At 44.9% G+C, this 27,145-nt stretch overlaps 1 protein-coding gene and 1 long non-coding RNA gene across 2 annotated transcripts; one reads left to right on the forward strand and one right to left on the reverse strand.

Annotated features, from left to right (window-relative positions):
* The first annotated feature begins 667 nt into the window (after nt 1-667).
* On the forward strand, nt 668-2,282 carry LOC122396428. Its single transcript, XR_006259038.1, has 2 exons — nt 668-1,278; nt 1,357-2,282. It is a non-coding gene; the product is annotated as an uncharacterized LOC122396428 (long non-coding RNA).
* Nucleotides 1,825-26,595, reverse strand: LOC122396427 (apolipophorins). The gene is made up of 25 exons (XM_043394809.1): nt 26,420-26,595; nt 16,109-16,135; nt 15,849-16,033; nt 15,461-15,643; nt 10,826-15,373; nt 10,248-10,754; nt 9,975-10,161; nt 9,686-9,905; nt 9,040-9,350; nt 8,764-8,958; nt 7,966-8,685; nt 7,714-7,898; nt 7,409-7,629; nt 6,766-7,339; nt 6,432-6,676; nt 5,890-6,133; nt 5,577-5,813; nt 5,374-5,507; nt 5,042-5,199; nt 4,633-4,822; nt 4,347-4,485; nt 3,642-3,830; nt 3,284-3,529; nt 2,850-3,056; nt 1,825-2,505 (listed from the first exon to the last, which is right to left on the reverse strand). The coding sequence occupies exons 1-25, from the start codon at nt 26,493-26,495 to the stop codon at nt 2,476-2,478; spliced, it is 10,158 nt and encodes a 3,385-aa protein (XP_043250744.1). The 5' UTR covers nt 26,496-26,595; the 3' UTR covers nt 1,825-2,475.
* Between the last annotated feature and the right edge of the window lie 550 nt (nt 26,596-27,145).

The following is a 27,145-nucleotide window of genomic DNA, read 5'->3' on the forward strand; positions in this document are numbered from 1 at the left end:
TTTTGATCCTGCTATATTTTTCTATTTTTTACTGCATCGTTGTATGTATATTAGCTGGGAACAAGAATGGCCGACGGTGTCGGTTGACATTTATTGCACTGAAGTCATCGACGTGTGCGGAGCACGAGTTCCGCGCGAGATACGGAGGTAGTTGCCAAAGGGTTAAGTAGTCTCGCATCAGCCAAGTAGGTCAGTCAAGTAGATCCGTCTGGTGCAGATTATACAATACTTGCCAAGTGATTCAATTTCCTCGTTGGAAGTTTCTGCGTTGGAACGTATCTTCATAACAGCGAAGATTTTTTAGTATTATCGGTTAATAAATATTTTTCAATTACCAAGATTCCTGGGAATCCATAATAAAATATTTTCAGAATTTAAAGCACGAAAATAAATTGTAAATATTGTTTTCGTTCGATTATAACTTTTCCATTAAACAAAGTGAACATGGATATAAAACTAGGAATACATTAAATGTCAGTGGTTCTAGCGTTGTATATCATTGGGAAGGACACTTCCAAGAAAACTGTAATTGCAATTTTAATAACGATGCGTGAATAACGTAGGAAAATTGTTTTCTCGAATTAGCTTTAATATCTTTTAGTTAATGAACGAGTTTACATAATTTAAAATTTATAACGATCGTTTTTCTCGTGTTCTGAATCACTTGGTAAACATCGACGGTGAAAAGAAACGATAGAATCGTATAGTATAAAAAAGCATGACGAACATTTATGAAGTTGTTAAAAAGTTATTAGGATATCGTGCATTGATTTGTCGTTAGAGGCGTTTTCATACGGTCGAAAGAAAATAATTTGATTTGCCGTAGACGATCGAACCGTAAGGTTTCGTGCGTTCAATTGCAGAGTACAGTTACGCTCCAATTGTCAATTTTAATTCTTACGTCCAGCGATAAAACTTATCGCGTGTACATCCAGTTTGCGTTCGACCAATGCTGTCTCCTCTACGGTGCAATTTCTAGATTTTACTATGATACATCGGGACCGTGTGTATACGTTCGATACAAAAGATCTTCCCTTCGGTGAGGGCAGTTTGCGAATGATTAACGTTTTAAAAATAAGCGAGGCGCACGATGGACGCCCGTTATCTGATGACTCTCCCTCATTAACCTGGCAAGGAATTTTGATTTCAGGTGCAGATACACGACGGTGGCGACCGTAAATGGTGTGCATGCAAACTTCACTAACGTGACCAACGTAACTTTAGCGTAGCATTAACGTCACCGCGACGAGGAGACGCTTAAAAAAACACTTCGATCGCGTAAGTAAACGTGGCTAAAAAAGTATCGCGAAGCCTTCGATTGCACTAATAACGTCCCCCCCAAAAAATATGTTTTAGGAAAGAAGAGGAAGCGGAACGAAGATGGGGACATTTTTAAGTAAAAAAGGAACCAACCCTCGAACGAAACATTGTGCATGAAAGGCGTGACGGTAATTGCAGATTTCTTGGGAAAAGGGGGTTGTGTTTAGCAGATAAAATCAATGATAAACGACGCGTCGTTTCGCTGAAACGCGAGCCACGACGCTTTTTCGACCCTGAATTCATAAATATTCATCCCTGAAACTCTGCTCTGCTCGTCCTGAATTGATTCGCGTCCATGCGAATAGTCAAGTAGTCAAGTATTCAAATACTTGATCAGTGCTTAACGAAATTGAACATTGAAGTATTCGAATTGTTTAATGTTCGAATTACTCTCAGAGTATTTGAATAAATTCAAGTAGTCCCAGCCTCGGTTTGAACGTTGTAAAACTCAGGACCAATTTCAAGGAGCGGGTGCACGAATAACGAACCGCTGTATGGTACATGTAAGAACAATGTACGTATATTTCTTCACAAAACCATAACATTACAGCGCGTAAGATCGTCATGCGTATCGGCGATAAAAAACGGTACGGGTGGTCGGGTATTGAATTCAGATTAGCTCGAGTCGTGCAGCATCGGTATCTTAATTCAATAAAGGTAAGCCGTACAAATCGTACCCGTAAATCGAATCGACGTCCCGTATTACGCGAACGGGTGTGGGTGGGGTAGTTGGGGGAGGGGGGGAGGGGGGGGGGGTACGCTCCCGTACAACATTTATCGTCGTGCGTTTAACGTTTAATTAATACCGGCGCCCGGCTCAGGGGTAACAACTTAACCTAAGTAACGAGTTCACTTGGCACAGTGAATAATTACGTTTCTCACCGTTGTCTAGTGCAAATAAAAAAAAAAAAAACATAGGAGTAGGGGGGGGGGGCAATGGATGTATATTCTGCGGGGAATTTCGATGTACAGAAGGTAAGGCGGATCGCTCAGTCCTCGCGCGTTTCGTAACTGAGGTCACCCGTCCTTTGGATGTCTAACGATCTTGATGGCTACGAGTATCAAAAGACGCCTGCCGTATTATAACAAAGTAATAAAATACATTACACCTAAATTAATTAGTAATGGTAGTCTGCTCGGCGCAGCTGCCTCCCCTTATTCCTTCGCTCCTCCCTTGGTGTGTCTCTGTAGCATAAAAAATAGAGATTATATTTAGAGTGGTATAGTAATGTTAAGTAACTAGTTCGTACGGGACTTAAAACGTACACTCCACTGCTAGCGCCGCGAGCGGAGAAACGACGAAGCAGGCCTACTATACCTGCGCAGATAGTTGCGTAGGAGACACATAAATAGCTTGGAAGGTCATGGAACGCCTACCTGCCTCGCTAATTGTCTCGAGTCAGTGACAAATCGCGAGGAATTACTGTACTACCGAACTACAGAATGGTACTGCGCAGGCATAGTATGGAATAGCTTTCATATTTTACTCCGGAGAGCAAAATCGATACGACAGGGGTTTATTTTCTTACCGCGGGTAATTCCTTCTCTTTGCGACCGACAATTTTGCACTTGGCTCGTCCGGAAACACCAAACTGGTAGTCGCACAAACAATCTCTCTGGATCTCTACGCTAGCGAGGCCATCGGCGATCCTCCTCGCGGCCACTTGGATGAATTGTTTCTTCTGGTTCGGCTTCGCGTCCACGAAGTTGTTCACGCTGAATGCCGCTCCGCCAGACTATAACATTTTTTAAAAATATCAAGTTTAACATTTTTTGGTTACTACTTATGATCGAAATTTTTGTTCAGTTGTTCATAAATTGATGGAAATTTGAATTTTGAGGTATGGCGAATGGTGAGGTAGCCCTAGTTTGAAGCCAACAGTTTCAGAGATATTGGGACGGCGGTGAAACGCTCGAGCGTGCGTTCTTAATAATAGGCAAAGATCACTTGTTGAACACTTACGGTAACCGCGAAGTCAGCGCAGACGTCAGTGGTTGAGGCGACGAGATTGTTCTTCATGTCACTGTTCCCGCTGAGTGGCTTCTTTTTGCTGTCAGCGAACGTGAACACGCTGTCTTGGTCGTACCCGACGATATTCTTCTGCGGCTTGCCAGATACGAGGAGCTCTTTAGGGAAGGACACGTGGTAATAAGTAAGGCCAAGATCTTGATATATTTTCTGTCCCATCAGGAGTCTTAATTGCTGCAGCTGAAAGAGCACATTTTTTTTTAGACCTCATGCAGAAAGGTATGGGTAAGAAAAGAATATTAACGATGGTGGGAATGTGACATGAAATAATTCCGTAAAAAACGGTGCTTACAGAAACAGGGAGCGGACTCTTCTCGCAAGGGTTGGCGAGGACACCGACCACTGCCCTGGCTGCACCAGCCCTGAAGGGATACCTGATGGCCTCCTCGTAAGCGTCGTTCAAGTTGAAGGTGCCCAGTTCGACGTCCAATCTTTGCTCCAGATACTCCAGTTTCTTCTCCGCGTCGCCTTGCTTCGCTTCCTGGAAAACGATCGTTTCCTTGTTGGACGCGCGCAGAAGTCGACGAACGTAGCGCAAAAAACTCGCGTCGATTTGTTTAAATTATGTTAACGATATGCAGCGACGTTCGATTCATCGAGGAGTCGAAAGTTTCCTGAAAGACGCGCGAAACGTAGAACGCCATTCGACGACTGATTAAAATAGGATGAATATTCACGCGGCGATAGTAACGAATTCTGTTCTCTCTAGACAAAGATTGGGAAACGTAGAAGATACTGAATCACTCTGATTCGCGGACGGTGATTCAACCGCGGTATCTCAAAAGGAATCGCGTAAACACGTGTTACAGTGACAACGCGTCGCAGGTATGCTAATGCGATCGCCGATTAACGATAGGCGAACACGTTGCATAAACACGTTCCTTAATTGCGTCGGGAGACCGATGTGTAACTGAACTCTTAATTGTTCTTCGGCAACTCGATCTCTATTTTTAGGGAGCCTCTTCGAAAAACGGGTAGCAAATAATAGTAGACTTGCCTCGAGGGTTACTACCGGTTTCTTCTCGTGGAACTTCATGGTCTTCACCTCGCCGTTGATGTTTGTGTCGCCGTTCAGCGTGTAGTGCTGCGGCCACTTCATCTTCTCGCTGTATCCGATCAAACCAATGTGCACGTCTCTGCAAAGTCAAATACGATGGACGTTTAGTGGAATGTTCCTTTGGCTTCAGAAACGAAGTCTTCGGATTTGTAATGATCTTAAGAAGACTTATAGTCCCTTTGGCTAACATCCCCCCAAGATATTTCTTGCTTGAGCAGGCACTCACGTCATTCCTTGGTGCTTCAGTTCGTCCCTGAGTTCAGATATCAAGGGTGTGATCATCTCCTTGAAGACGTTCTCGTTCGGTGTTTCTTGTTCGACCACGAAGATCACGTCAGCCTCCTTTTTGGGCACTTTTACGCTGAAGGAGTCGCCAGCGGCCACCGTGTTCGCGCCGACTTTGCAGCTCGTTGTACCTATGCAAACATCGTGAGACACTCGAGCCATTCGAACGTAGTGCTTTCGAGTGAACAAATTGAAGTGGCCAATTTATTATCTCAAACTGTGATTAACAAGAAAGTTGGGAATATCCAAAGATAAGCAACGGAGGGGATGTGATCTTGTTACTTGAATCCGGGGTAGAAGATTGTCACTTGAAAGCGGGCATTACCGTAATATCATACGATTAAACTTACTGCAAGATGATGGAACATGTGTACTCTTGATGCCAGCCGCGTAACAAGCATAATGGTAAGCCATTGTGATCAGACAAGGTCCTTCCGTTGTTTTGGCTGCAACTGCATGATCGCAAGCTTCGCGATAATGAGCTGGGTTGACGTAAGCGTAGCAAGACCTACAATATCATTAACCATTAGCATCCCGTTGGAAGTGTGACAACGTATATACGCAGATGGAAGGTCGGTCGAGCGCTTGCGAGAGGAACGGTCCCTCTGGCGGCAAGTATGAGAGGCGATGGACCCCACGGAAGAATACGAGTAATCACGATCTTTTCTACAAGTCAACTTACTGCAGAGGGGATGTTTGGCTGACGAAGTATTCCGTGCAGACTGGGGCGTGGTCCGCGTGTGGGGCAGCGGCTGCATTTGGACAGTCGCCCTTCAGTTTGTACGCGTTCCCAAAGTCTGACGAACTGTCGGTGATCTGGAGAACATTTTTACGATCGTAATTCCAATTCTCGTCGATCGTAACGAAGAAAATGGACGGGCATACCTTTCCAGACGGCAAAGTGTAGTCGTCGTATGGCTCGTTGTTGCCGTTGCCGAGCAGGCCGCGCATCTTGTCCAGGTAGAATCCGGACACGTGGACGGCGCAAACCATTGGCGCCTTTTTCGTGCACGTGACGCGTACGCCATAATCAGACTTGACGTTGGCGAAAGGCAGCACCAGGTAGGCGTGGAGGTTCTTCGTGCTGGCTGGATAGTCGGCCGGTTTGTTGTTGACCAAGATCTGAAAGTACGATCGACGAGGAACGATCACGTCCCCGGTCGAGAGAACAGCTTCGAACAAAGAGATGTTTGCTCACGTTTCCGTTACTCTTGAGCGTGATGGTTTCCTTGGGCTCGGTGACCGTAACGCTGATCAGGTTTCCGTCGTTGAAGTTCCCTACCACCGAGAAGTTGCCGTCCTGCATGTCCTGTGCCAGGATGTAGGTGCAGGTGCCGGACATGGTCAGGTGACGTCCGTCAAACGTGAAGAAGTGTCCACCGTCGGCGACCACTGCTGATTTGCTGAACGGTGGCACCAGGTCGCTAGCGTAGAGGGTGGGTCTGCGAGAGATTACAAAATAAACTTAGTGAAATGGTAGAAATGCAAGAATATTCATTGTAAATGTAAGCTGCAAAAAATAATCTGTTCTTTGTTTTCGATGGATGGAGCGGGACTTCCTGGCTTTGGATATTCTCCTATATCTGGGTCTCTACCTAAGTGGTAGCCTGATGCGGGGAATTTCGACGAATTTGGTGGACTCTGGTCAAATCAACTCACCTCGGTAACAAACATGGCGACCACGACGATCTAAAGTTCTATCGTTCTTATCGAATTATTTAATTTGCTCAAATTGTTTACCTGTAAGTGAAGTACAGTTCCGAAGGCGTGGGTAGCTCTCCGTTGCGTAACAGGTTCAGGACAGAAACTTTGACGGCGTAGATGCCTGGAAGCTTGGACAAATAGCTCAAGTCAAGCTGTACAGGCATTTTGACCAAAGCAAATAAGTTGTCCGTCGTTACCAGATTCTGGACGAGAGCAAGGACGGATTGAACGGCGGCCACAGCTTGCGTGTAAATCTTTTTACATTCGGCCAACTCGTCCACCTGCAACCAGGAACAATAGAAACATCAGACTCGTTCGATATAAGACCACTGTTCGCATCTCGCGATAAGTCTCTGTTTACGAAATGTACCTTCTCGCGTTTGGCGTGCTTTATAATGTGCTGGCTGACGGTATCGACCAATTGACTGAGCTCCTGCGTGGGCATAATACCCTTCATCACGTTGGAGAACTCCTCCATGGAGCTCAGAACAATTTCCGGCACCTGGAAGTTCTTCAGCTCCTCGAGCTTCTCCTTGGCCATCTCGTAAATCGGTAGTGCCTTCAATTGGTTTATCAGCAGGGTGTAGAACTCTTCTAAACCGAGTCTCATTCGTTCCAACGTCTTCGACAAGATCTTCGAGAAGTCCTGAGCCACGTCAGAGACTACGCTGAACAGATCTTTCAGTTCTTTTTGATGCTCGTTGATCAAGTTGAGGAGCGCGTTCAGATAAGTGTTGGCCAGTTTCGCCGCGGCGTCGAGGATGTTCACGAGCTCGTTGTACACCTTGTCACAGGACTCCTTCAGCTGCGTGTAAATAGGTTTGGCGCTCTCCTTCAGGTTCGTCAGGATTTCGCTCAGATGCTGCGTCAGCTTTTGCAAACCTTCCGCGACACCCTTCATTGTTTGCGCGACGGCCGTGACTATGCCTCCGAAGTATTTGTTCCTTGAAAAGCAACACTCGATGTTCAAATTTCTATCTGAAATTATTACTGAAAATAATCGGTACACTTACAAAATGGCGTGGATCTCCTTGACAGTCTCGTCAGCCTTTACCTCCTCCTTCAGTTTGTTCAATTCCTTTTGGTAATAATCCACGAGTGGTTTCAGGTTAGGCTGAGCCTTCTTCAAATGATTCACCAGGTCCCCGACCTCCGTATTCACCTCCTTCATCGCGTATTCCTGGACGTCCTTTAGCTTCTTCAGACGGTCCATGTGAATTTTGTTACCCTTATCCTAGAATATCAAAAGGCAACGTACAATAGTTTAAGGTCTGTAGCTTTCGTAGCTGGATTTACAAGGAGAGATCACAATGCTCACGAGAACTTCCGCTACGTTCTCCTTGTTGTAACCAAAGTCTGGCTTCAAGAATTGCTTCTCGTCTAGATGGATCATACCGTGGAACAAGTTCTTCTTCACGCCATCTTTGTTGTACGTTGCGTGGATTTCAGCCAGCTGACCAAGGACTACCTGACCGTTGACGGCGAACCCTTCCTTAGGATTGCCTGTAATTAAAACTCTTCGTTAAAATTGAATTCGTTTCGTGAAACCTTTGCCATTCTCGAAGCTTACCCTTTGGATACCTCAGGTACGAGAAACGATTCAAGTTGTTCGCCTCGATGTTGGTCACCACCGGTTGCTCGCCCAACACGGACACTTCTCTGTCGATCTTCTGCAAGTTCTTGGTGAACTGCATCTTCCACTCGTCCCTGATGATCTCCTGGTCGGGCAACGTGATCAACAGATTCACCTGATTGGGGTTCGCGGAGAAGAGCCCGCCCAGTGATTTTGGTTTCTGGTGCACGTCGTTGTAGGTCAAGAAACTACCTAATCCTAATTCCTTGCTGGAGACCATCAGGTGGGAGTTGAACTCCAGCTTCAGATTCTGACCGTTGCTGTTCACGTTGACCTGACTAGTCACGTTGTTGCCGTTCTCCACTTGTTGTCGTTGAACCTTGGCAGTGACCGTGATCTTTTGCATCTTCTTGGCGAATACGTCGAATTCCAAGTTGGCGTCCAACAGATTCTCGCCCCCGTAGTGAAGCCATCCTTTCACGGACAGGTCCTTGTGCTGCGTGGGATAGACGAATTTCGTTTCCCCGTTGAGAGAGATCTTTTTATCGTCGATGTCTACGTTTCCAGTAGCCGTCAAGCTGGTCTTGTCGGATGGTTTGTTCTTTCTGTCCAGGTAAAGCGACGTGTCCAGTTTGAATGCTTTGGTGTGCTCGGTCTTTGGCAGGTCGTACGTCGCGACCAGAGCTATTTCTCGAGAAGGCAAGCTGAGAACGGTAGCTGTAATCAAGAATAAGAGAGTCAGATCTAATTGGTATTTCATCTAATCGTAGTATTCCTTAGTTTTCCAGGCTTTACCTGCTTCTTTCGGTTGAACATACACCTGGTAAGTGTATTCGGACTTATCCTTCGTCGAGTGGAGGTAGAGGTTCGTGGTGTGGGAGAACAATGGAGCCTTCACCTCGGTGTTGGTCTTCAGTCCGAACTCGGCAGGCACGTTGAACTTCTTCAGGTCTACTTCCACCGTGATTTGGTGCTTCAGCATATTTTTCTCTGAAGATGAAACGTCGACTTGAAAACTACCGTCCGAGACAGCTCTCTAGCGTCACGATAACGATTCGAGATAACGCTCACCTTGAGTGTTGAGCGTTGATTGGAGTTTGAAGTGAGCGCAGTCCTTGGTTTGCTCGCAGTAGCTTTCGAACACGTGGAGCTCCTTGTTCGAGAGTTTCAGTTCACCAACGATGGCGGACGGTCCAAAGTTAGCGTTCAGGACCATAGCCACACCGATCTCTCCGTCGTTCTCGTGGGTCAGCTGTTGACGAGTGTACTTGAAGGACGAGGCAGTGGTGTCGTCGCCGACCTTTAGACTGCCATTGCCTTCTACTACCACTTTTCCGTCCTCGTCGCGTTTTTTGTAGTTGGTGCTGGATAGACAGTGCAGTCTTAGTTCCCGAATATTCAGAATGTTTTTAGACAGTCAAGAAACAAGCATTTCGTACGAATGATATGAATTTAGGATGTGCATTACGCTACTTTCTTACATTTTTATCATTAGGGCAATAAGTTAAATAAGATTCCTGGCAATAGTATACTATCAAAGCTTCGTAGAGTGATGATTCTTAAAATGAACACCATACGTGTTCCTGATTCGTAAGTTGAACATGTTTATGAACTGTATGAAATATGAATGTTCCAATCCCGAAGCGACGTTCATTTTACGAATCATCAAACGCGATTTTATCAAACTCGTCGATCCATAAAAGTGATGATGTTGTACCTGCCGGTTACGATGTTCTGGCCATCGCTGGTCACTGTGATGACTATGATCTTCTTTCCCGTCTTCGCTGTTGGCTTGTTGACCATTTCGAAGTGGAGCTTGCGACGGGCCATCTGGTCGCTGTCGAAGTTCCCGTTGATCACGAACTCGTCGACGCTGTTCAGGTCCACGTGGATATCAGCAACGATGAATCCTTTCGGCGTGATGGCCTTCCATTCGCCTGTAACAGTAAATCGATCAGCACCGTCCTTGTTGCTCGTTGCAAACAATTAACAATCGCTCGCGTTACCTTTGTACTCTTTAGCGCCGAGTTTCTCCACTTTGGACAATAATTCGGTCTTTCCTGACGGGCAAGACATCTGCACGTGGAACAAGGAGTTCACGTCTTGTTGCTGAATCTCGCTCTTCAGGGTGTACTTGTTGTCGTCGACCATGGCGGTAGCGTCCGTTTCCCGTTTGTTTTCTTTCTTGTGCACCTAGAGAGATGGGAATAACCGCGTAATTAAACGGGTTCTTCATATTTTTTAAGTACCAGTGGTTTCAACGAGTCTACTAAAAGTACCTTCTGAACAAGTTGCAGTTCAACGTTCTTGAGTTTCTCGAGAAGCAAGTTGCACTTGGCGTTCAGATGTACAACCAACAAATCCGGAAGATCCTCGGCGTTCAATTGAAGCGCCAGTTTCTTGTCGCCATAGGTGGCTGCCACGTCGCCAGTAAGTGTAGTCTTGTCGTTAGCGAAGTTGTTCTTGTAGCTAGACTCCACTTTCAACGGAGGATATTGCAGAACGTTCATGTTGAATCTTCCCTCGCCCTCGCTGGACTCTTCCAGCACCTTAAGTCCCGTCAGCTTCAGATCGTACTCCATTTTGATCGTCTTGTCGTTGTTGTACGTCAGCGTTACCACATGCGCGGCTTCCATAGAGTTTCTTTCCTCGCTGGCCCCCAGCAAGCTCCTGGTGACTTCGAGTTTCAAGTTGCTGAGCTTCTCGCTGGGCAACTTCAGGTCCAAAGTACCCTCCATTCTGTGCGGCTTGTTGACGTTGTTCCCCAGCTCGAAGGATCCCGTGGCCTGAAAGCAGAGAGAATAGATGAGATTTCGAACAAACGCGCCTTCGCGTCTCTAAAAAACATTTCAATTACCGCTAACGAGAGATTGTCACCCAAAGATGACTTGACGTCGTACGCTCCTCGACTGTCTCCTCGATTGGTGCCAACGTGGAGTTGAAATTTCTTTGGCATTTTTGCTCCGCTGACCTTGACGACGACGTTGTTCACCTTGTCCTTGTTCTGCACCTGCCTTTTCCCGTCCCACGCGACTTGCAAGTCCTTCCCGTCGAAATCGACGAACTTCAGCTGAGCGTTGCCTTGGTAGGTCATCAGCTGCAGGTCAACGTCCTTGAAGTCAACGTTGTACGCGAGTTTCCTCGATTCTCCACCCTTCTTCACGCTGTCCGTCACCTGGGCGTCTACTTGAACGTCGTATTTATTGTCTTTCTTCGCGGCGCTGCGCTTCAGTTTAACCACGAGGAACCGTCCATTGGGTAGCGTCAAGTCACCATCCATTTGCAATTGGCCGTCGTTCAGAGTACCCTTCATGTTACCTTTACCGTTCAATTCCAGTTTGTACGCGTGAACCTCCAGCACGTTCTTAGTGTCTATGGACGTTTTCGTGATGTCGGAGATCGTGGACAGCTTGATGCGTTTCTTGGGATCCTTCTCCGCGTCGTAAAGAACCTCGAAGTTCCCTAAATGCTCGGTTCCAGAGACCGCCAATTCACCGTTAGCCTTGATCTTGCGGTTGATCTTCGGAACATCGATGTTCAGGTTCGCGTGTCCTTTGCCGTTCTGATAAGCATACTGCCCAGTGGCCGTCAGGTAGTTCTTCAGGTTCAGATTCAGATTACCACTAGGATTCGGTGGACGTTGAGTCTGCAGCAAGAATTCCACGTACTTGACGCCGTCGACTTTCACGAAAACTTCACTGTTGAACACCATTTGATTCGCCTCTAAGCCAGTGTCCACCTTGACCTTCTTCCCGTTCAGGTTCAGGTCGCCGTCCATCTGGACCTTGGCGCTGTTCTTGGACACGTCGTAGGTCACCGTTGCATCAGCGTCGTACCTACCTCCCGGAGTTAATACCAGAGAGTTAGAGTACTTGTTCTTCGTACCGTCCAAAACAGTGCGTTTAGACTTCACTTTGATGCTGTTCTCCATCAGTTCAGCTTCAGCCTCTATCTCGAAGTCACCTGGCTTTTTCATGTCCTTCGCGGCGGACACTTCAGCGCCCATCTTGAACTTCTCGTACTTCACCTCTACGTCTCCACTCAACGATTTATCGGTAGCCTTGCCATCTATCTTCAGCTCCAGGTTCACCAACGGGTATTTCAACTCGTTCGACATGTCCAGTAAGCGATTCTTAGGGTCCAAGTTGTACTTGAACTTTTGCTCCAAACTCAGACGATTTACCTTGGAGTTCAGGTTGGGCCCGTGAGTAAGCACGATCTGGTTCTCCACGCCGTTGGGGTCCGCGTTGAAGTCCCACTTCAGCTTCATTCCAATGTCTGGATCCTTGGACGACATGGCTGACATGGTGAGCACGTAGTTTCCTTTGGCCACCTTCTTCCCGTCCACTTTCAGAGCCAGATCCTTGTCTGCGTAGACGAGATTCGTGTCCAGGTTGACGGCGTTCGGTGACCACATGACGGAACCGTCGATTGTGACCAGTTTCTTGCCGCTAACCACGAGTGCAACCTTGTCCAGCACGAACTTCTGACCGCCTTCGTAATCGGAGACGTCCACAGTGCCCTGCACGTTGTAATTCTGGCCTGCTTTCAGTCCCGTTTTCGCGCTGGCCAGCTTCTCGATGTGCTCGGGCACTCTGTACTCCAGGACAGGCTTGTACTTGCCGCCGCTGGCTAGGACGCCGATCTGACCGTAGTATTCCATCAGATCGTGAAGAACGGTGACCGTCAGAGTGCGTTCCTGGGCGTTATTCTTAAGTACAGCTTCGAACGAGGCCTTTTTGATCGGCGAGTTCAACGAGACCCTGACGTACTTGTTGGGTTCCACGCCCGCCTCCGCGGCCAGGGACACGAGTCTGTTGGCCTTGGAGTTCGGCGTGTCCAGCATGATCTCGAAGGACCGTTTGTTCGGGTTCTCCATGTCCAAGTAGACCTTGAAGTGGTAGTTGTTGACGTCGTTGTTCTCAACCGTGATCGAGAACTTGGCTGGCCCGTTCAGAGGGAACAGCGGCTTCTGTTGGAGGATGCTCGCGTCTTCGTACGGGTACGAGATCTTGCCGCACACGGTCAAACCGATTAGAGGCGAGAACTGGTCAAAGCAGTCCGCGTACTCCTTGCCCTTTCCAAACTTAGGAGCCACGTACTTGTTTCCTTTCTCCTTGTCGCTGAACAGAACCTCGCTGCTCACGCTGATCAGTTCCTGCTTCTTCTTGGGCACTCCAACGTTTACGTCCACACCTTTGCCATCCAACATCGTGACGGACACGTCGGTGCTGGTGGTTGTGTGAAGCGTGTTGACGACTTTTATGCCGGACTCGGCACCCAAGCCTTGGACAACCATGTTTCCAACGATCCTGACGGACACGCTAGGCTCGACAGCAATTCTGAGAGCTGCGTTCGACGGATCCCTCAAGATGGATGGGACGTCGACCTTTCCGTTGGTCTTCACGCGAACAGCACTCGTCCCCGTCAAACCGAGAGTCAAACTGCTACCCATATTGGTCGGGTAAACCAGCTCGGCTTCCAGGAACTGCAGATAATTCTCAAGATCGTAGTTCAGGTTCTTGACCTTGTCGAAGACCTTGTCGAGATTGTCGAACACACTGTCGATGATTGCTTCTGGTTTGAGCTTGTTGCTGTCGCCCTGGTAGCTCAGATAGGCAAGCTCGACACCGAACAGTTTCACGGATAGGTCCAGGTCCAGGCTCTCGTCCACCTCGTTGTTCCTCAGGTGCACGTTCTTCGCGAATCTGTCCAGTTCTCCTTGCTTGACCTCTCGCTTCCCGCGCAACAGCTTCTCGTAGCGTTCCTTGGCGTAATCGCGGACGTCGTTGGCGGCGTTCGTGCCAGCGTCCTTCATGCCTTTCAGATCCTGCTCCCATACTTTCCCTTTTGGTCCGAAGTAATGCTCCAGCACTCTGTCCAGGTTCTCCACGCGGGCGTTCAGGTCCAGGAAGTTGAAGTTGCGACCGAAGATCTCGGCGGTCAAGTTCAGATTGGCGGAACGGGGCACGAAGCTGTTCTGGCTGTAGATCACGTTGCTTTCGAGGGCGGAGCCAAGACCAAGGGACCCAGCAGTGTAGGATAGCTCGTTGTTGAAGGAAAATTTGCGGAAGTCTTCAGGGAATCTGGTGCGGGGCTTGATGAGACCAAGTTGATTTTTGGCGTTCTGTTTGTTAGGGTCTGTCGACGCCCTCAGGTTCCTCAGGTGGCTCTGAATGAAGGATCCAACCTGGTTCACGGTCTCCTTGCTCAACACCTCCTTGAGGTTGCCAGCGACGTGCGGGCAGGGGCAAGCGACCAACGATAGATACGATTTAATTCTAATCTCGCTGTCTTCTTCCAGGTCGGCCAGTACCTTGAACATGATGTTCTTCCACTTCATGGAGCACCTGGTGGGCAGTGCTTCGATGGCAGCCACTCGTACGCGGTTCCGGACATTTTTATCCGCGCCGATGTTCGCCAGTTTCTGAAGAGTGGCGTCGTCGAGGAACTGCGTGTTGCCCAGCGCCTTCAAAGCAGATACTACCAGGTTCTCCTGTTCCCTGGTCTTCGCCTTTCCGTTACCCACTTTCTCGCGGATCTTCCGTATAGCTTCCTTCACCTCGTTGACGTTCTCGCACGTGTGGTGTTGACAGTACTTGCCAACCACTTGCCCAACGCCTAGGTAACCGATTCGAGGTAGATTCGGCTGGTCCAGAAGAGACGTCACGGCTGCCACCGATGGAAGATTCACGTGGCGCACCAGAGCCAGACTGGTGTAGAAGAAAAACGCCTGGAGGCCTGTTACTTCTTTGTTCTTGATCAATTCCACCGCTACTTCGGCCGCCTCGCCGCTCCCTGCGCGGCAAATAGCGTCCAGCAAGAGTTTCCGTTCCTCTTTGCTGGCGCCCTTCACCTTCTGATACACCGAGAGGATGTCGTCCTTGTTGCTCGATCTGACCGCCTTCACCAAGTCCTCGAACTTGCCCGCCGCTTCGGGTCTCACTCCGTCGGTCACTTCGGCCTTAGCCGCGTTCAACGCATTGGCAATAGCGGCTGGAGACGACTGTATGAGAGGGTGAGGTGCATCGAAGACGAGAGACTTGGTTTGTGTACCGGCTACAGCGGGACTGTTCTCTGGCTTCTCAGATTTGAAGGTCAATTTGGTCTCCACGAACGTGTGCGCGCCAGCGTTACCGTTGCTGAACGGATTCAGCTTGTAGTACTCGTTGGACACCGCTTCCTTGAGGACGCCGCGTTCGAAGCGCTGCTCCACCTCTTGCTGAGACGCCAGCAGAGGCGCGGATTTTAGTCCTGCTGCTGTGTCGGTGGTCGCGGACACGAGGCCTTGATTGATGTTCTCGCGGAACGAGCAGTCGGCGAGGTTTCTGCTTTTGTGAACCGTCTGCACCTCGCCGGCCTTGCGGACCGAGAACTCGGTTGGACAGGATCCCATAACGTCGATCTAGAAGGAATTGTAACATCGTGAGTGACGTCCGTGAAGAATATCGCTCGTAGGAAGATGAGGAATCGATGGATCGATTTTTCGAACCTCGTCGCGAGTCGTCGTGCCGCTTTTCGTCAGAGCAGACGATTGGAACAGAGAGATGACAGCTCTCTTGAGATTGAGCGAAGCTTGGGAGTCACCAGACTCGGCGCAGACGTAAGGATCGACGAGCCCGTTGTGATATCCGAACTGGACTGCATATTGCTCAACGTCTGGCGTCGATGGAGGCTAAAAAATATGATCAACGATTAGTAAGATTCGCGGTAACTACACCGTATGGCTTCGAGTCACCCGTAGGATCTGAACCGCAGAGGACATTATGTCGATAAAGAAAACCACATCGTCGGTAAGGAAAATCACTTTGTCGATAAGGTGGAGTTACTTTATCGACAGAATATGACCTTCCCTTCTCGTTAATAAGCAGAAAAATTACCGCTCCATTTAACTGGACGTTCTTCAGCCGCAGCTGATAGAGGCAGTCTGATTTAGCGGACAACTCAACGGTGGCTGACACTTTGAGAGACGCTGTGCCTTGTGAGTCGGTGACGTTCGTCATCGACGCTCCTTCCAAATTGTATGTGTACGTGTGTCCTTCCCGATACGCATTCTTTGTGGGCACTGGAATTCGCGAAGGAGGACACATTGTTAGACAACGGTTTTAAAATCGGGGAATACTTGAGATCGAATACTCACTTCCATGGCAGGCGATCGAACATTTTCCTGCAACGACAGAAAGATCAGCTGTTAGTAAAGCGAGCAAATCAGTATCCGGTAGGACTATACATAACCAAACGAAGCAACAATGGAAGAGCGACGACTCCGGTTGTTATTGCTGCCTTCCATTTTAATTGCTCTTATTTATTTCATTACCGTACCGTCCGTCGTTAATTTCGGTAACCATTTACGGCCAATAGAGTCGGAGAGTCGCGTTGAATGAGTTCAGTCCAGGCCTTAAATCGGCCATTTGGGTCGGTCATTAAAGGGGACCCAATAGGTACTCCATCGAGATTTGTTTCGACGGTTGTATAAACACGGCCCGCTGGCGCACTATAATGTGTAACAGCATAATAACCAAGATAATCATGCCAATAACGCGTAACAACATAATAACACGATAATCGTACGGCAGCCGCCAGCAACGTAGACAATAAAGGCTGGACGGTATCGCTTGCAAGTCCCTAAAATTAATCACGCTACGTACTAATCGTGCACTCGGTTACGACCGTCCCTCGATTGCCTCTTTGTTTTTTGTACTCACCCTGTATTAAGGGCAATCAAACTTTCCGTGCTGTCGAAGGATTTCCGAAACGTGACGCGAAACCCCGACCGCCTTCGATCAGGCCTGATAAATTGGTAACATAAAAACGTTTGGCGCGCGTTGGCGACTCCCCCCCACCCCCCCCCAGGCAATTGCACGTGCGAAATTCCGAATCTGTTTCACGCTTTTTGTCGGCGATGAAATATTTTGGCACGCCGGCAACGCAGACGCGCGAAATTCCCAATCAATTCCCATCGCTTTGATGTGCCGCCATTCGAGAAAAACAAGCCGTTATTGGAAGTCCAGTAAACGTCTTTCAGCGTCTGAGTCTTTTTTATTCTTTTTTATTTAGGTGTCTCTATTCCTATTTGTTACATCATTTATTTATAGTTCTTTTGTTATCGTAACTTTAAATATTCTCTCTTTGTTCAGATTATGTTTGAGACGAAACGATGGATAAAAGGAAATGAATTTTTGTTTTCCGTTGATTGGCCTTCTGGTAACCGCGATTATTATTGCACGCGATTGATGATTTACGTCCCCGCTGTGCGCGATACGCGCCGGCAAAGAGAAGAAAAGGAATCGATAAAAAATCTTATTGACTCGTTTATTTAATCGATAACATTTTTACAGGCGACGTTGATTAGTTATGAAAAAAGGCATATTTGTGCAGGGATGCTGAACTTCGTAGTAAGGTTGTGCCGATAACGCGATAATCGCTGACTTCGCTGACCCTCGATCTTGAAACGTTTATTTTTAGTCGGCTGACTACCAACCACTCGGACGCAAAATTCGTACAGAAGAAATTGCAACGAACGTTCAAAAAATTATTAATAATACTCGTTAAAGTTGTTTCAAAAGTTTGGCTGAAATTGAGGTTAGGTTAGAAGTTTAGTTAAGATTAAGACTAGTTACAATTGAGGTTAGGTTCGATACACATGTGGAAATAGAAAAGAATACTAGACCTACTTATAATAATTTACATATGAAGTTCTACGTTATGACAATATATATTGCGATTAGTTTACGGGCGAATCTAACATTTTTATTCGTTATTAAAAAAAATTTGTCCCTAGATTTACAGTTGCAAAACGGACAGTCTCCATTGTGCTGTTCGTTGTTGGAAAATTTCAGAGCATTCCGTTAAACTTGCAAGACTTTTAAAAGTTTTCGAAGTTCTTTACGATCCATAAAAAATCCCGTGTTCTCACTGGCGAGGAATATGAACGCTCGTTACCGTGTACTTAGCAAGGGGCATGAAAAGAAAACTGGACGTTTCTCCGCAAAGTTTTGTAACAATTTGTCGTAATACAAGCGATTTTCCAACGATCTTTTGAAACCGGAATGCTTTTAACGTTCCACGAGGCGGGCAACGCAACGTCCGCGGAGTCTTTTGTGAGAAAGGTCATGATAAATTACAATAAAAAGTCGTCTGGACTCGTGCGCGTTTCCTGTCACGTATCGTCCCGCCATTTTTCCCTTTTACCGAATCCAGATTGGATTTAGCCGGGATAGAGTACTCTGGTCACAGAAAATTGATATTAATACCGTCGTACAGCGAGCCAGCTCCTCCGTATCAAAAACTATGGACCAGAAAAGGGTTGAAAGATTTTCTTTGGAGGCATTTTATACAGCCTTCCAGACGAGCATCTTTCCCTAAGCTCTGTAAAAATTTTTTTCATTTTTATCAAATTATTTTATCTTCTAAAAAATTCTCGATTATTTTCCATACCAAAATTTTCTTTTCGAACGTTGCAACGTGCCCTGTAAGAGACTGTTCGCAGGGAAATTGTTTTCCCTCGTGTCCTTCGAACGGGGACGCGTCGAATAGGTTCAAAATAAAATTTTCGAAGAGCGTCGTCGAAACGTAATTTTTGGTATTCTATTTTTGCCCGTGGCAAAAATTAAATTCTGACGGAAACATCGAGGCGCAATTTCAGGGAATTGAAAGCCCGTTGAAAGAACTTGGGGAGGTATTGTCGAGTTTCTATCGAGCAACGGGGGTTCCAAAGGACTTTGCCACGGGATGCCAGATTAATCGGTCGACCGCAATTGTAGTTTCTCGGCACTTCCATTATCCGATTATCAGAGATTTGTTCTTCCGCGTGGGCGCGCCTAATCGACATGGGAAATTGCACATGAAAATTTCAAGCGTTCCATAGTCTCCGGCTGTTTGAAACCTCAGACTTTCACGAAGTACTTGGAAATTCCTCGCGCGATTATTTCTGTATCGCCTTTCTCCCGTTGGAAATAACGATCGGATAAACTTAGCGTTTCACTGCTACTTCGAAGCCCTTAAACCCCGTGGCATTTGTTTAAATCTGGAGCAAAGTAACAATTCGTATCACCAATTTCTGTATAAACAGTCAAACATCAACTGTATCGACGTTCGAGCTATAACAGATTCAATTCATTTGCTATATCGACATTCCTACTGTAGTGTGAGTCTGAGTACTAATTTGCTTGCTACATTGACCTACTCTAGCCGAGTACTAATTCACTAAAGCACTCGAACTCTAGTACTGTACCAATTCGTTTGCTATATCGACATTTCTGCTCTGGCTGAGTACTACTTCGCCTGCTATATGGGTATTTGAACTCTAATACCGTATCAGTTCCTTTGCTATAGTGACATTCCTGCTCTGGGAGTCGTCTGACAACCTCATATCGGGGTCTCCAAAATTTCTCCGCCGATGGAAGAAACGTAAAACTGCGAAATACGCACGCACACGCGTCCTCAAAGAGCGGGGTATCGTATCTGATCTATTTTATTGGGAAGTAGGGACGTTAGATCAATTTACCAAATGTCCGGTTGAACAGGGGGGACCTGTAATCATTTCAATGATATAGACCTCGTTCCAGGCGCTTATGTGCCTGCACATGCACGATACATGCATAGATTAACCATTCCGTGCAATGTGTCTTCGTTACTGGAATTATGGTCATTTAAGCTAAAGTTGGTTAGATCGCGAGGCGAAGCTAAGGGGACACATTGGCATTTTGGGTCGAAAATCGAAGGTTCTCTAGAATTTTTTTTTTACGAAGGAATACTTGGACCAGGATCAAAATTAGAGTCTAATTAGTCTAATGAGATTTATATTATTTTCCAAAATAGTTCTGTTTTATTGTATTTGTCAAGATTTAGGGTATCCGATGGCGTTATTCCATCAGCAGATCCTTGAAACCGCTCAATTCCATGTCTCGTAGATCTTAATCCATATTCCCCGTAGGAGCTCTTTGTCCCCCGTTAATATTTAACTACCTAGTGTTTCTTCAGCCCATTCAAAGAAGAAGGTCGGCATAGTCGTCTCTTTGGTTATTCAATTTTAATAACAGCAGAACTTTCCTACGTATCCTTTTGCTTTTGACACATAAAGTATGTAATAGATGAACAAAAGACCGCACGTGTCACGATGAATCGTTCAATTACAGAAATTACAATTTCCACATTTTTCACTCTATCTTTCTAATAATAGTATCGATGGACTGGCGTGATCCTCCCGATGAAAACGAGTCCAAACTCGACCATGTTCAAAGGTGTGCGTATTTTCGAAATTTTGAAACTTTTTGATTTACGCACGATTAAAAATCGTCCGAGTACCGTCGTGTTCGTATTCATTTTTCTCGGCAGAACCTCACCGATGCACCTGTGCTATTATTATAACGATATAAAGTAGTATATTTATAAAATAAAATAAATGTTGTGAAAAGAAATTGCTGCGTGGTGTTTGTATTTGTCATCTAATACTCGAATCAAATTTTGCTCGTCTCTGATTGTGATTGTCCACTTGACACTTGTAGTTCTGGCATCAAGTGCCTGGACAGGGGTCCTGACACTTGTTGCCGAGACACGCTTCAATCATAGAACCAATCAGCGCTGACCATGCACTCTGGCCTATAGGTAGGTGAACTGCCTATCAGGCCAGGTTGTCACGAGCACACTGTCCGATCGTTCACCATTTTCTATTTTTCTTAGGCTTCTGGAGACATTCGGCACAAAGTACTGTCAAAAATATCTGAACCAACTATACCTGTGTAGTCCAAAATAGTCTTACGAGTTGTTCTTTTCAAAAACTGATGAAAATATCGTGTCTATTTTCTTATTTCTTTACTTTCTTACACTGATGACATTAGTAGCACAGTGAACTATATGTAAGACCATTGTAATTGCTTTGAAGTTACTCGTATGTATAGAGGGTTGATGAAAGTGAAGTTATAGTTGTTTTCAAAACTATTTAATTTTAACACTTTTGTATTTTTACTTGGAACCTAACCTCTACTGAAGAAGAATTATGGAAAACTGACTTTCCAAATGTAACATAAACGTTTTACAGCAGTTTCTGTAAACTTGGTTAGAATTGTTCATGAAGTCGTTCCTTATTCTCGTATCTGCCCCTTACGCGCGATAAGAAATATTTTCTACGTTTGCAGGGAGCGATAAATTTATAGAATTGGCATGGGGAAGCTTGCTAACTATGACGCATTTTAATAACATCTATTAATAATCCAATAAATCAACATTACTATCTAGGTAAATATTTTTAATAATGGCTGAAGAATAGTTGAACTTTTCCATGAAAGTATTGCAGTTGAGAACTACTGAGACACCTAGGCAAAGAACAGACTTTAAACTCAATTTCCTCGGAAAGTAAGTTTCGTATAAAAAAATTGATTCCCCAGTTTTTACTCATTTTTGGACGTTCTCCGCTATATCGTGATACAAATTACGCCCCCGCCTTGGCAGCGATTTTATCTGAATTAGTTCGAAAGTGATCTCTCCTCCAATTTTCCGCGATTACACCTCGGAGGAAACTTAAATTCTGATTAAGTGAATATCCCGTGCAGTCTTGGACCTTGAATCGTGTAGAATTTTTCACGCTTAAATTTTCGAACGTTACTGAAAACAATTTCTTCGATCAGCAATCCATTTCATCTAAAATTAATAAAAGTGATAGGAAAGGAGTATCGTCGAAAAATCGCTGTCGAAAAGTTGCACCGTCGTAAACGACCGCATAATGAACTTTAAACATTGTCCCGCGTGCGGAAATGGGACAACAATGACGGCGAGTAAGCATTGATAATGATTCAAAGAACTCGCGGGTTATCATTGCCCATCATCGTCCATCTAACTCGGTCGACAATAGAACCATGCAAAGCGGAGGAAGTCTTCTAGATCATTGATCACGTCGCATTGTCTCACGCTTCTGTAGACAAGCATCGAACCGTCGAACGAAAAATTACTTCGATCGTGGTCAATAACGAATGTAGCCTAATTTCTAATTTCTTAGAAGAAGAAAATAACTTTACCTTTCATTTGCCAGGTACTTATTAATTATCCTATTTGCTAGTCCATTCTGGATCTCAAATACTATAGTAGGCATCGAAGCAGAAAGGAAAAGATAGTTAAAAGTACACGTAAGAATAGTTACAGATTCGTCATGCAACTATACTAAAAGTAATCGTTAGAGTGGATAGGGAGTAGTATCTATATTAATGCAACAATAGTTATTAGAGTAGACATTATAGCAGAAGACAGAACTGTACAGATTTATAGAGCTAATAGAGCTAGATTTGGTCTCTGTAGCCCTAGTATCTGTCAATGACTCAGTTACTTAATTAAACCAAAGTTATTGCTATAGCTAGGGACTTTTGGGAAGATTTCCTATTTCTAGTTCTCAAGGGATTCTCAACTTCGATCTAACGCAGACCTAAGCAGATGCGTCCTTAGAGTCTTGACCTATTTTTCCGTGGCACTTCATTTTCGAGATGGAACTTTGTAAAATTCATTCGAAACTTGCGGGATAAATATTTTTCCTTTCTTTCCGGGAAAGTTTTCCTGCTTATTACCCTACAGAAATTTCTTCGCGTGCCTGGCGGTGACAAGTTTTATTCAAAAATTGAAATATTACGATTGGTCACTTATTTACATTTATTATATATTGATTCGTAGTGAGAGCGCAGTGTAGCTTCAAAGTTCAAATGCGATCTTAATGATAGCTGTTTGCAAAGTGAAAAAGTCACGAGTGTACGGGGGTCAAAGATAATCGTACACATCGAGCAGCTATCACGTTTACTTCAGACATCATCGTTACGTCGGCCTCGATACTTAGATTACGCCAGTTACTCGAATGTCTACTTGTAGTTATTTAATAACTTTATTGAATGAAAAACATCTCGAAGATATGTGAAAAAAGTAGTCGTTAGAGTAGGGAATCAATAGACATTATAGTCCTATAAAAGTAGTCGCTAAAGTAGTTATGTAATTGACATTACAGAATACTAAAAATAAAGATGAGCACAAACAAGAAGTAGTCACTGGTAAACGCAACAATATTAGATTATAGATTGAATCAGTAACGAAAATAGTAGTCAGAGTAAGAAGTCAGTGGACTCTAAATTGCTATAAATGTAGTTGTCAACACAGACATAGAATTGGTATTACAGTTGGAAAGGATTATGTAACGCATTGAAAAGAAAGATATATCAACAATGTTGTAGTCGTTCTCTCTGTTATCAGTCGTAGGGGAGACATTTCGTAAACATTTCTCCTGTAAGCAAAATTTCTGCTAATTTATTCTTAAAAAGTTAATCTCCGATTTCGACATCAGTCTGTCGCGTTAATCGCTTTATCCTTGACATAACTAATAACCTTATGACACGGTGAACAGAGTGAATCTCGTTTACAGTCTATCGCTGTGGCGTTGATCAAAAAATTCGAGAACAATAATCCATCGAACCCGTTGAATTGTTTGAAAATGGACAGGACGTTATCTTCTTCGTTTAAAAAAGAGACTAGAGTTATTATAATGGAGATTTGAGTAGATAGTTAGAGCAGGAGTAAAAATAGTTGTTAGAGTAGCAAGTAGTCAGGTATTAAAGTGCTATAAAAATAGTTATAGAGTTGATATTGCAGTATAGTAAAAATAGAGGCCAGAATGGAGAAATAGTAGGCACTAAAGTAATACTATAATAGCAAAACAAAACATAGTTGTTAGAGCTGAGGTGCTATAAAAGTAGTCAAAAATAATAGCAGTTCTTGTGTAACCTAGTGTTAAATATTTTGTTAATTTACTTTTGTAAAAGCAACTCTGTGTGGAAATAAGTGTTAATCGAAAAGTTGACGAAGGATAATCTATCGAATCCGTTTAGAGGTTTATACGGCACGGCCAGAAATAGGTATATTTCTTCGACGGAGTCGATACCGCGTCACCATTCACAGTGTACGAAAACTTTTATGCTGGATACGTATCTGCGGGGGTGGAACTTATTTACTTGGTCCACACAGAATTCCTCCGAGACTCCAAAGGGGTAGTTCCATGCATTTTAGAGGCGCACGTACGTCGAGACAGCCTGAACAAACTTGAATGAGAATTTGTTGCTGCGTAGGGTAGTTTACGCCCCATTGTAGACTGCCAATGGGTTTCCCATGTAAATTGAATCCAGAAGATTGATACACATATTTCGTTTTGTGTGTTTTGCACTCCCAGAAACGAGTTCCATATCGATAAAATAATTTTTTTATACGTCGATGCGCCGGGTCGAATCGTCCGCCATATTGGAAATTCTAATCGACGATATATTTGTGCCTGCCAATATTTTATATTCACTGACATTAAATCATTTTTTAACACAACAGTTACTGGATGTAACGAAGATTATTTTATATAAAAATTATTAATATACAACACTTCGTGATAAGATAGCCATTCGTTTTGGTGTGGATTTAGGTTATGTAAGTTGATGTAAATTTGGAAAGTTGCGATAATGTCCGACAACCTTTCTTATCAGGCTATTTACAGAAAGTGGTTGCTTTATATTTCTAGGAAAAGTTTCAGGTTCTTCTCGTTGAATAATTTTGAATTCGATGTTTAATCGAGGTTGGATCGAAGTTCGAAGCTTTATTGAAATTCAAAAAATGAATTGATACGATATTGTTTGGAAGCAAGATGCAAGTTTCAATAATCTCTGATTAAAATAATGGATTAACGATGTCATTACTTATTCTGAAGTCGTCGAGGTTCATTTGATAACGAGCACTCTCGAGATAAGTATGATTAAAGAAGTTTCAGGGGAATCGAGTGTTCCTTAGGTTCTTTAAAATTCTATTAATCCCTTCCGACAACATATGTTGGAGGAAAGGCGGAGAACTCGGCAAATATCGTTAATGTTCGACACGGATAAAAGAGTTACGTGACTTTTCGCGAATCATTTCGCAAGTTAGATAATGGAAAGGTAGAAAAATGCCCTTGGAGGTGTTTTATCCGTGACAGGAAATTCAGTATACATACTTCCAAAACGTGTTCCACAATTTATATAGTTTCCTAAAGAAATTTCCTAAAATATTCAGGGCCCAGAAATTTGTTAATTCCACGAAATTTGTCCCCAGCCCCATGAATGATTAACAAAGAATCGCTTTTTTATTACAATATTGGCGAAAGCCTAGTTTCTTTGGAGAAAGAAACGCCCAATTTTCTGCAGCTTTTTTCCTCGCAGAAGGATACGTTTTCTCGAGTAAAAGAAAAACCACCAATTTCCTCTAAAAGGCGCGCGATAAAAAAAAGGAGCGCTATTTACTCGTCCCTGCGACCTACCCAGGGCCTCGAACTCTCTTCTGTGAATGGCGCGTCGTTCTTTTCGCCTAATACTCTCGTAAAACGAGCGATTCTCGCAACAGAGACGGAACGATAATTATTGCAATTCACCATCGACAAAATTCCCTAATATTCTTTCGAAGCAGAACAATTAAATATCGTCCGTTTCCCGGTGCGTTCTCAGAATAATTATTTTCACGGCAGAAAGTCGCGTTAGTCTCCTCCGTTTACCAATAAATCCCTCGAGGATGCTTCTGGAAAAAAGTGTATCATTCTCTCTCTAATTTTCCCTCTCGAGGAGAAAGTTTCACGACAGAAGAGTGGAGGGCCGTTTGTTCCTTCCCTTCGGAGCTCGCGAAAGCCCTGAAAGTTCCGTTAAGGAAGACGTATAATTCCTCTCTCGATTCTTCGCCGCACCGACAGCCATTTTTATGGCAAAGAATAACGCTCGCCCATGTTTTACCACCGGGGGGGCTTCGAATCTTTTTCCAACGAAAGCAATTTTCTCTTAATTCTGTTCTTTGACAGACACTATTTTTACAACGGAATATGCCATTTGTAGAATTTTTTCCACGCTCGAAGAAAGCCTTTTCTTTCTCTCTTAGACTTTGCTCTATTCCTTGATAACCACTTTTTTTCAATATTTGTAATCGATTATTTAACGTAGAAAATAAAATTTAAAAGAGTTTAAAACCGAATTAAAAACTTTTTAAGTGTATTATAGTTTCTGGTATTTTACCCCCCCCGTATTGTTTCGCGTTGAAAGCTTTTATTCCTCTGCGCGAGCCCCGTAAAACACATTTCCGTAAGAGGGAAGTACATAGCACTTCGACTAATCCTTTCCTAGAAAATCCAATTTCCAGTAGGAAAAATTAACCCTATTTATCACTCGCGAACACAATTGTTTTTCTAGCGAAACGTGCAACAACTTCTCGATCAGTCACCCATAGAAACTAACCTAATCTCACTTTTAAAAAACCTGAAAAGATTCTGATCCGTTCTGAAATGTTCCCCTCCCCCAAGGTGAACCTAATCTTCGACCCCAAAGCACGTCCCGAATTCTATTCCCCGGGAGTCCCGACTATAGTTACACCCTTCGAAGGAACGATCATGGTCGCCCTGAGAATAATAACGAAATAATCCTCGACTGCTTACCGGCCGATGCGGCGCCCGCGAACAGGAGGAATAGGCAGGCAAGGACCGTCCCCGGGAGTCGAGGTGGATGCCCCATGACGTCCACGTAGACAGAAGTCTCGGACTTGTAGCACTTTCACACAATATCAGCCGTGGACACGATGCGGCCGCGAGAGAACACCACAAAAGCACCGATGCTTTTCTTCGCCCGTGCTTTTATGCTCTCGTGGGCCCCCCTCCCCCTTCAGCGCGTCATCAGAGTCCCCCATGGTTGCTGGACATTGGCATACGGTTCGTATGTACTCATCGCTCTGACACTGAGATAACCAGACCCCGGGAGCAGCGCTGCACAAGGAAACAAACGACGGGCCGTAGAACGTTCGTCGGTGGTTCGTGTCCGGATCCTTGAACGTTCGTTCGAACCCGAGACGCGAGATTAGACCTTTTGTGCCGTACTAGCCACGTCTGGTTGTTCGTCATGGCCCCGATCGTTCGTCATTCGTCATTCGTTGCCCGTTCATTTCCTCGTCCACCGTTTCGAGAACGTTGGCCTTCGCCGCGAGCGTTTCAGAGGTTGAGGGTGAAGAGTTATCGGTGGACTCGTTTTGGTTTGACCAGGTGTCTCGAGCATTGGCACGAATGACTCGCGGGGATGGAATTCCATGCTTTGTTGACGATAGAAAATTCACTAGTGTTCTTATTCAATCTTTGATTAAATTATATGAAAGACACCTTGGACTCCTTTGG

Source organism: Colletes gigas, unplaced genomic scaffold (genome assembly GCF_013123115.1).
Source record: "Colletes gigas isolate AHSC1104 unplaced genomic scaffold, ASM1312311v1 Colletes_gigas_Sc00007, whole genome shotgun sequence".
Lineage (NCBI taxonomy): Eukaryota > Metazoa > Arthropoda > Insecta > Hymenoptera > Colletidae > Colletes > Colletes gigas.

What these genes read in the sequence shown, in the direction of transcription:
- LOC122396427 (XM_043394809.1), bottom strand. Translation starts at nt 26,495, where the DNA reads ATGGGGCATCCACCTCGACTCCCGGGGACGGTCCTTGCCTGCCTATTC. An exon ending in TGTTCAACCGAAAGAAGCAG is followed by an intron (nt 8,686 to 8,763) that starts GTAAAGCCTGGA and finishes TCTTGATTACAG; the next exon opens with CTACCGTTCTCAGCTTGCCT. An exon ending in AAGGAGATCCACGCCATTTT is followed by an intron (nt 7,340 to 7,408) that starts GTAAGTGTACCG and finishes TTGCTTTTCAAG; the next exon opens with GAACAAATACTTCGGAGGCA.